This window comes from Octopus bimaculoides, chromosome 22 (assembly GCF_001194135.2).
Source record: "Octopus bimaculoides isolate UCB-OBI-ISO-001 chromosome 22, ASM119413v2, whole genome shotgun sequence".
Taxonomy (NCBI): Eukaryota; Metazoa; Mollusca; class Cephalopoda; order Octopoda; family Octopodidae; genus Octopus; species Octopus bimaculoides.
In genome coordinates, this window is record NC_069002.1 from 19556359 (window position 1) to 19567405 (window position 11047).

Genomic DNA, 11047 nt, shown 5'->3' on the forward strand with positions numbered 1-11047 from the left:
GCAATTTTCTGTATGTTATATATATTTGTAAGTCCTGGTGTTTTTGTTATGTATTTGTCTGAATATTTTTTTTATTATACCTACTATGATAGGAATTGTTTCTGTTTTTAGATTCCACATTCGAGTTATCTCTATTTCCAGGTCTTTGTATTTTGAAAGTTTCTCCATTTCTTTTAGGGAAACGTTGTCATCTGCTGGTATTGATACATCAATTAGAAAGCAATTGTTTCCTTCATGATCTTTGACAACTATATCTGGCCTATTGGCCTTAATTTCTCTATCTGTGTGTTTTGGCATATCCCAGAGCATGGTTGCTTTCTTGTTTTCTGTGACCTTTTCTGGGGTGTGCCTATACCATCTTTTTTCTGTTATTCCATAGTGTTGGCATAGCTTCCAGTGTATGTACGTCCCAGCCCTTTCGTGTCTGTGAACATATTCCTTCTTAGCCAGGACTAGGCAGCCAGAGATAATATTCTGCAGTTACTTGTGATGTTTCTTTTCATTATATGTTTTTTGGTATCTTCTGGTGGGGAGGCTTTGGTCTTGTGCAGCAATTAAAAATCTTTCAGTCTCTGCTTTGAGTCGTGAGCTTCTCAATCATTACTGGGATTTTTCTCTGTCAATTTCTTTTGCATTTAGTTTAGCCCAGTATATGCCATGAAGGGGTTTTTCTTGCCATCGTTTTATCATGGTATGTTGCTGTTCTAGTTTTAGTTTGGATTTCATTTGTTTTATAGCTTATGTTGTTGTTTCTTCTTCTTCTTCTTCTTCTTCTTCTTCTTCTTCTTCTTCTTCTTCTTCTTCTTCTTCTTCTTCTTCTTCTTCTTCTTGTTGTTGTTGTTGTTGTTGTTGTTGTTGTTGTTGTTGTTGTTGTTGTTGTTGTTCTTCTTCTTCTTCTTCTTCTTCTTCTTCTTCTTCTTCTTCTTCTTCTTCTTCTTCTTCTTCTTCTTCTTCTTCGTATTATTATTATTATTATTATTATCATTGTATTAAAACTCACAGCATATATAGCTGGGTTGATAGAAAGTGTCTGCTGCCCACAGTGAACGAACGAATGTGACACATGTTTTACTGGCCATGCTTCAAGAATTCTGCGAAGAATTATTGCAGTTCTACGCAATGCTGATTTTTGTAGGTGTTTTACCTTCACACTTGCACCGATCTTTTTCTGCCTTGTTGGTAGTTGAGAGCTGATATTTCCAAGTGCACCAATTACTATTACCATGACCTTCGTATTTCGTTGTTTATTTTCTTCTTCTTTCGCACTGACTCTGTTGTCAAAGGGGTATGCTATGTCGATTATCATACATGTTCTTTGGTTTTTATTCACCACAACAATGTCCGGTTTCCGATGTCTGGTCAGCGGATCACATTGCATCATTGCATCTCACGGGAATTTGCAATTCTCATTTTCGGTAACGCCTTCTGAGGTTTGCTCATACCTCATCTTTGATCTTTGTAGGGCGTGATTTCGACTGAGTTCCCAATGGATTATTCTTGCCACATTGTCATGGTGTATTTAGGATTCGCGTTGTGCCAATTTCGAGCATTCAGTATTTGTCGCTATTGGTAGTCTTGTCTATTCTGCACTTCATATAATTGGTCCTTAACGCTTGTTCCTGAGCTGCGCATATGAGTGCTTCTGTCTGTATCTTCAGGTCACAATTCCCCATCCATACCCACGGATGCACTGGCGATCACATCTCTTGCAAACTGACCGTGCATTTTCTTTTCCTTCCATATTTTTTTGTTCATTTCTTGTTTAAATATTTCTTTAGTTACACATTTTTCAGTTTTGGAGATGCCGACCTTCTCCATGTGTTTCAATTGAGGCTCCACGGTATTTTTATTTATCACCTTAAGCTGTTTTCTTCTACTTCGATACAAACCTGGAAACTGATCAAACCTCTCCCACCCTTTCCTCTTCACTCTTAGGGTGGAAGTGTCCGTGTACTGTCAGTATTTTTCTGGTGTTGTTATCCATTTCCTTCATTTCTTTCTTTTGTCATTTTATAATTAACGCTCCGTACCGAAGTGATGCTATCACCCAAGCAGTACTAACGGCTTGGCTTTCATTCCATCTAGTCAATATTGAGTGCAACACCAATCTTAGTCTTCGGAAATACTCCATCCTCAGTTACTCTTTCGTTTCCTTTTTCATTATTTCGTTGAATTCTAGTACACCAAGATATTTGTAGCCTTCCGTTTCAATTTCCTTAATGAAGTCTCTATTTGGTAATTCTATCTCTGCTAGGGACTGTAGCTTGCCTCTTTTTAGGTAGAATACTTCGCCATTCTGAAGTCTAAATTCCATTCTAATATCAGTATTAAGACAGTGGATAGTGTTCACAAAGGAACTCACTTGTGTCTTCCTTCTTGACTATTCGTGGGTCAAAGGAACAAGCAACATAGACTATATAGCCCATGTGGTGCATCTTGTTGATCACCGCTAGATCCGCTCTGTTATGCTCTAGCACATGATCTGTTTGTATTGGGAAATCCCAGAGGATTTTGCTACTCTCCAACTTCGTCACACTCCACTCATAACAAGTCTTGCCTCTCTCTAGCCTCTACATTTTGCAGAGTTTTCTATGTATCCCTTTCCCTACCTGATCATCTCGGCGCAACTTTTAGATGCTTTTAGGCATGCCTAGGGCATTCAATCGTGATATGGGAAATGGTTTTGTTATCATTATTATTGTTGTTGTTGCTGTTGTTATCATTATTATTTACTTTTAATCTGCATGTTTGTTACAATCACTTGTCGAGAAAAACCCAGGGCCTAGGGCGATTGAAGGATAAGAGATGTTAGAGTATGATTGAAAGCATAGGGAGGGGAAGTAGGAAGGACAGTAGCGAAATATCTTCTTGTAATACAACAAACATTTAATTTGATAGGGTTTTTCTAAGGATGTGAGCAGTACTCGTCAGCACAATCTTTTAAATTTGTCTGAGACATGGTTCTCCTGGGATCTTATCTAGATGTTTCTGACATACCATTTCTGGGGCCACTGCAATAATAGGAACAGTTATCGCTTTGAGACGCCACATCTTTTGTATTTCCATTTCTAGGTACTTATATTTACTGAATTTGTCAAATTCCTTTACAGATATATATTTTTTATCGTCTAAAATTGTTTTCTTACCTGTCTTTAATGACTCCGTCTGGTCGATTAGCCTGGATCGTTCTGTCGGTGTTGGCTGGAAAATCCCAGAGGATACTGACATTTTACTGACATTATAGCAGTCCTATATTAACTATAAAAAAAATGAAGTAGACTGACAAATCAAATTTCGAACCCGTTGAAGGTACGCGAGATACCGAAATATTGTTCAGCAAATTTAATTATGGAACTCTTCTTCTTTATTTACATATTCCCTCCAGAGGAATCATAGCAGTCCTATATTAACTATAAAAAAAATGAAGTAGACTGACATATCAAATTTTGAACCCGTTGAAGGGGCACGAGATACCGAAATGTCTTTCGGGAAATTTAATTATGGAACTCTTCTTCCTTATTTTAATAATAATAATAATAATAATGATAATAATGATAATAATAATAATAATAATAATAATAATAATAATAATAATAATAATAATAATAATAATAATAATAATAATAGTAATAATAATAATGATAATAATAATAATGGGGGAGCAATCTACTGGGAGCTTTGTAGAAAGCTATGATTTGAACGTAGTAATAAATGGTATGAATATGAACCTAGTAAAGTGGTAGAAAGTAAGAAATACAATATTCAGACCGACAGAGTAATAGAAGCTAGACGGCATGATTTGGTAGAAGTAGACAAAGAGAATAGAATGTGCCAGAGAACTGACTTTACACTCCCAAATGATGAAAAAATTAATATGAGAGGTATAGAATAAATAGCAGAGTACCAGGATCTAGATATTGAGTTACAGAGACTATGGAAAGTGTGGGTAAAATGTATCCCGGTAGTTATAGGTGAATAGATGGATGGAGGAAATAGGCATAAAACCCAATTTAGTAGAGCTCCAGAAAACAATGTTATTAAGGACAGCTAGAATACGTAGGAGAGTTCTTAGCATCTAAGGTTACTTGTTCTAGCTCGATGTTAGGATTTTTTTTATTTTCCATCAGTTTAATCTGTTGAGAGTGTATGAAAATGATGATGTTGATGATGATGATATTATTATTATTATTATTATCATTAATAATAATAATAATAATAATAATAATAATAATAATAATAATTATAATAATAATAATAATAATAATAATAATATTTGTCTCAAGGGCGAAGGATGAGGGGAACAATACAAAGAGAGACATAAAGTGTTGGGGTTTATATATAATGGAATGATAGAGTGATAAAGTAAGTATACACGGTATACATCGAAAAAGAAGGGACACAAGTATAGGATACAAAGGGTTAAAACAAGAAAAAAGTGGCAGGAAGGATGATGTGACCCTTCTGATACAGGAAAGTTTCTAAGGTTAATCGAGGCACCCCACTGTCCGAGATTTCCCTGAAACCCCACCATCCAAGATCAATTTCCAATTCCTTCTCTCCTCTCCACTTTTGCCATTTAGGCAACTTTTACTTGTCTTTCAATAAACTCCCTCGAGGACAACAGTTCCCTCTTCACTCTCAGTTTCCTTTTCAACTGTAACTTGAAGATGTCCATACCAGCTCTACCAAAGTGGAATGTATCTGTCCTATAATAATAATAATGTTAACAACCTTTTTCACCACAGCTGCTAAACAAAGCAAAATTGCTTTGCCAGTGCGATTGAAGAAGGTCAGCAGTGCGATCATCACTACAGACTCCACCGACAGACGGATCCGTCCCACACGTGACAGGAGCTGTTCGACATAACCCTACAAGTCAGCAATGCCCGGACACTGAACGAATGCGTGCAGAACGGTTTCGTTACTCTAATAGTAATAATAATGGACAAGTTCTAAACCACAACAAGCCCACCTAGTGGTTGTGGACAATGTGAACCATATATGTTGTTTAATATATGTTGTGTGTCCCTTTGACACACGAATATCTAAGACGGAAGCCCCACCCCCAAGACATATAAAATCCCCTTGAATAAGAAACAGCTCATCTGTGGAAATTGAAGAAGATGAAGATAGTCCCAATGACTGTTGGGTCCTTGGGGACAGTATTAGACTCCATCAAGTGTAATATAAAATAAATGGGGGTATAGTGCTCAGTACAGCTGTTACAAGAGTTATCTGAAAAGTATTAGTTAACCGAAATGAACAGATAGCATGGTACCGTAGGCAGGAGGCAGCTCAAGGAGGCCACAAAAAACTTGATTTAAAAGACTGAAAAATCTTTTATTCAATGCGTTCAAGCATTTAGTTTAATCTATTTTGGATGGGATATGTTTTTTTTTGCTATTCACCCTTACGTGCTTTCATAAAACACCTCAGTTAGATACAGTGAATTATACACTTTTAAGCGTTTGAAACATAGAAATGTGTTATAATTACTCATGGATGTTGTCATCATTCTAATTATCTACTTTTTGTTATTTCTTGCTTTTATGTAGGTACCTGGGAACTTCCATGTTTCCACTCATTCAGCAAACCCACCTCCTTCTGATGCTGATATGGGCCACATAATACACGAAGTGCGCTTTGGAAATAGTAAAACACATGATTATGTAAGTAACAATATGTTCCATATAGTTTTTATATGTGTATGTGTGTGTGTGTGTGTGTGTGTGTGTGTGTGAGTGGTGTGTGTGTGTAATGTTGATAGCGGTGTAACCCACGGCGTTAGTGAACATGAGTAAATCTCAGAAAAAGTTTGTACAATTTCATCCTTTACGGTGAATTTAGCAGTGAATTATGATTAGTGAAAATGCATCTTTTACACTGAAATAAGCTTAGAAATAGAGTACGCGTTTAGTCAACTGCATCGAACTATATTTTCGACTGATTCCAATTTATCGATCCAGAGGAATTTGAATTCACGACCTACGGACAGACGACATGTCACAGCATTTTGTCCAGCGTGCTAAAGATTCAGCAAACTCGTGCCTTAATGATAATGACAACAACAACAACAACAACAACAACAACAACAACAACAACAACAACAACAACAATAATAATAATGTTAACTGCAAACGTAAGCAAACTGTATATGAACAGAAATAATGGTGGCAGAGGACTGATTAGTATAGACCACTGTATAAGAAGTGAAAGGAGAACGTTTGCCGAGTATTTGATAAATAGTGATGAAGATCTGCGGCAATATACCGGTATCCATTTTATTATTGATAGTTTTAAATGGTATGGGTAGAACGATGGTAGTAATGATAATCAATGTTGTTATGGAGGCGAAACAATGCAAGCACGTTAGTTATGTATGTGTACAACTGAAAACGAATTTGAGAGTGGAGAAGGAAGTGCTGTCCTCGAGTGAGTTTATATATGTGTATATACATACATGTGCACGTGTATATACAAATAAAGATAGAAAGAGAGAGAGAGAGAGATGGGATCTCAATAACAACTGTCATGGGAACCTCACGAACAACTCATGATATCATGATGCAACGCAAGGAAAGAATTAACGGCGATAATGAAGCTATAGACGATCATGCTGAAGGATTCTCGCCCGGCACGTCCTAAACCGCCTGCATCAGGAGCAGAGATCTGGCTTCGAAGGTCGTTATGTCACAACAGATCAGATACACGGTGTGCGCAAAAGCAGACGTAAGTGAACGAAGGAAGTGTTCGATATCCTTATTGAATGTCATGAAAGAGTATGGTGGTTTGTTCTTGCCTGCTTTCAAGTAAAGAATAATAACCAGTTATTAAAAACTACCGATAGTCTTTTTATAATAATAGTAATAACAACAACAACAACAACAACAACAACAACAACAACAACAACAACAACAACAACAACAACAATAATAATTATTATTATACAATTCACAAACCTTTACTGCGATAATATCGCAGAGAATGAGTAAACATCTAGAGCAACCTGCTTTCAGAAGAGCAGAAGGGATGCTGCAAGGGATCATACAGCTGTAAAGATCAGATAATAATCAATAAAGCCATAACTAAAGACAGCCTCAGAAAGAAGAAAGGCCTAAGTATAGCCTGGATCGGCTACCGAAAGGCTTTTGATAGCATCCCCCACACATGAATCTTAGAAACATTAGCCATGAACAAGGTAGCACCAATAATCATAAAATATATAACACATTCCATGAATAAATGGCAGACAGTGCTACAGCTCCAGACAAAAGAGGGACTTGTGAAAAGGAAAGTCATCCCCATTAGAAAAGGAATATTCCAGGGAGACACGAACTCTCCAATCCTTTTCTGCTTAGCACTGACACCTTTATCTGACATGCTAAATAGAACTCGATGTGAATACAACCGTTACGGCAAAACAATCAGCCATCGCTTATATATGGATACTCTAAAACTGTACACTACAAATTATAAACAGCTGAAAATATTACTACAGACAGTACATGGGTTCACCAAAGAAATAAATATAAAATTTGGATTAGAAAAATGTGCCAAAGCAACCTGGAAAAGCGGAATACTAGTTAAGAGTAATAACATCACGCTAGACAAAGCAAATGAAATAAAAGAATTAGACCAAAGCCAGACATACAAATAGTTAGGAATCAATGAACTAGATACTTTACAAGACAAAAAACATGAAAGAGAAGGGAAGAAAAGAATACTATAGACGAGTTAGATTAATATAGAAAACAAAGCTCAATGCGAAAAACAAGATAATAGGTATCAACATTCTAGCCATCCCAGTTACATGTTACAACTACATATTATTAACGGGACTCCAAATGAACTAATCAAAATAGACAGGAAAACAAGAAAACATTGACAGGATTTAGGATGCACCACCCAAATTCTGACATTCAAATGTTTTATATATAACGTACGGAAGGTGGTAGAGTCCTTATACAGCTAGAAAGCTATTGTAAAATAACCACCATAGGACTATAGAAATACCTACTTCAGAAGCAAAGGAAACCAATAAAAATAGCCACATAACACGAACCAAAAATAACTATTTTCGGTCTTTAAGGCAGCTAAGAAGTACAAAAAAAGAAGTCTTAGTACCTAACATGTATGAAGAAAAAGAAGAAACAGCAAAAGCCGTAAAACAACTGAAATCTAAGCTAAAACTGGCACAGCAATGTTTCATGACAAATATTGGGTTAAACTAAACAGAAAAAAATTAGACAAAGCAAAATTCCTGGATTGGCTGAGAAGTCAGGACTCACAGCAGAGACTGAAGGACATTTAACTGCAGTAAAGAACAAAGCCTTCCCACCAGAAACCACTTAAAACATGTAATGAAAATAATACAAGTAACAGCAGAGTATGTGGAAATGGATAAAAAACAATAAACCATGTTATCTCTGGCTGCCCAGTCCTGGCTGCCCAGTCCTGGCTAAGAAGGGCTATATTCACAAGACACAACAGAGTTGGGACCTATATGCACTGGAAGGTATGCCAACACAATATCAACAGAAAAAAGATGGTATAAGCACACGCTAGAAAAGGTCACAGAAAATGAGAAGGCAACTATACTCCAGGATATGCCAATGCACACAGATAGTGAAATTAAAGCCAATAGGCCGGATATAATTGTCAGAGATTGCCAAGTAAACAATACTTTCTAATTGCTATATGAATACCATCAGATGACAATGTTTCTCTAAAAGAAACGGAGACACTTTCAAAATACAAAGACCTGGAAATAGAGATAACAATTCGTAACATAGTTGGCGCATTATGTATAATAAAAACATATTCAAACAAATACATAAAAACACTAGAATTAACAAGTATGTATAACATACAGAAAATAGCACTACTAGGCACCGCATATACCCTACGTAAAACACTTTCAATATAGTAACAGTAAGAGCATCACAACAAACTGCAGCACATACCCAAGGCACACAGAGCTGCGCTCGGTGGTGCAGTGAAAGCACGTGATAAAAATAAGACTACTGAATAATAATAATAATAATAATAATAATAATAATAATAATAATAATAATAATAATAATGATAATAATAATAATGATAATAATAATAATAATAATAATAATAATAATAATAATAATAATAATAATAATAATGATAATAATAATAATAATAATAATAATAATAATAATAATAATAATAATAATAATAATAAATATAGAATAATTCATAATTCAATCAGCCAGTCGCAATATAGGATCTCGAGGAGAGAAAATAAGTAAACATAAAACAAAATAATAAATCAGTAACTAGAAACAGTTTCAACTTTTGGTACAATGCAAGCAATTTTTTAGCGGGGTAAGTTGATTAGACCGATCCCAATGATGAAACGGTATTTATTTTATCGAATCAGAAAGGTGAAATCGACTGTTGAGAAATTTAATCTCAGCGTAAAATCGCACGAAATGCCATTAAGCATATTTGTCCGGATAACGATTCCTGCTAGCTCTCCGCCTTAAAATCGTTAGGGAATAATGCATATTTGTACATAGAAAATTTCTTCAGCTGACTTAGATTGACTCATTCTCAGAAATGAATGTGTAACAATTTATTTAGTTCATATGTATTTGTTAACACAAACCTCGTAAATATCTATGTAACCATAAAGCACTTTACTGCATCTGTTTGCCCCTGAAACAAATGTAAACGATTTGCTTCTATTTTTTTGTTCACCTCAGTTGTCTTTTCACTTATGTAGGGATATCTACCTGCATATGCAGGACTACCATCAACTAACTTTCCGCTTTCTACTTAATTATACTTACACACATGCTTTTGTAGCTTATGTATAAATGCTTTGAAGCTATGACTACTTCTCCAACTTTATTTCCATTTACCCCACACCCAAAGCATTCCCCATAACCAAATCTTTCTTAACTGTGTTACGTCTCCCATGGTTAAAACGTTTGATTTCAGGAATCCGAGTTTGTCTGAACACCAATCTAACTGCATCTATTCTACGCCTTAGTAACACTATACGTAAATCTACAAAACCGGACTAACATACCCCAACGAAGACCTGGATATGAAATGCTCAGCATAACATCAAAAGGCCATTGCCTGGTTATGTTTCGCGGAGACGTGAAGTAGATAGTAACATCAACATTAAGCAAAGCTTCACTTAGACACGTGACTGCTACATTACGTCACACATCGAAGGCAATGCATTTGTAATCCAGGGGATTGCTATGAAATACCTTATAAACAAAAGAGACAATGATGCCCTTGGAGATCCAAGATGCAAGTGAAAACGATATTTTCATATTGTTGTGGAAGACATCACACATGTGATTAGTACTTGCTCAAAAATATTATCGAGATACTAACTCCTTATACGACATGATTCTTTCGCCAAAAGAATTATGCAGTAACATTCGGGAAAAAAGACTCTTGAAATAAATATAGAGAAACTCCGTGTTTATGAATACGAACACAAATATCAATGCAAGGAATACTAGTCGAAGATTGCCATCAAAACACCTGTCAAGTGTTAACATAAGAGGCTGGATATTGTTGTTAGGTATAGAGAAGAAAATTATGTATCGTCATACAGGTCAGCTGACCTGCTGATGTGAATAACTCAATAAAAATCAAAGTGAAAGAAAATAACTATGGGCAACCACTTCGAAACCTCCAGCTTCTACATCCAGATTATAAATTCACATTTATACGAATGATAATTGATACACTTGTTTTTGTGAGTAAATGTTTAAGTGACAATCTGGATAAGCTTGTTCTTTCAGAAAAAGAAATCAGCCAGCTAACATGGACATTGCAAACGCAAACTGTAAGTGGAACAGTAAAAATATGCAGGACTTTTCTAAAGTTTTAAACATATCATTGTTTTTATCTATATTCCAGCGATAGAGTTTTGTTTATTTTTTATAAACCAGCACCTTCCTCAGGGGAAGAATTTAAATAATTGAAAATGGAAGAGAATACACACACGCACACACACACACACACACACACACACACACACACACAC

The 11047-nt window shown here is 35.7% G+C and overlaps 1 protein-coding gene across 1 annotated transcript in view; it reads left to right on the plus strand.

The window, feature by feature from the left end:
• LOC106883867 (endoplasmic reticulum-Golgi intermediate compartment protein 1) overlaps positions 1-11047 on the plus strand; it is a 174369-nt gene that overhangs the window by 97055 nt on the left and 66267 nt on the right. The window contains exon 5 of the mRNA XM_014935003.2: positions 5556-5669. Within this exon, the coding sequence (XP_014790489.1) occupies positions 5556-5669 (114 nt within the window). The remainder of the gene's footprint in view (positions 1-5555; positions 5670-11047) is intronic.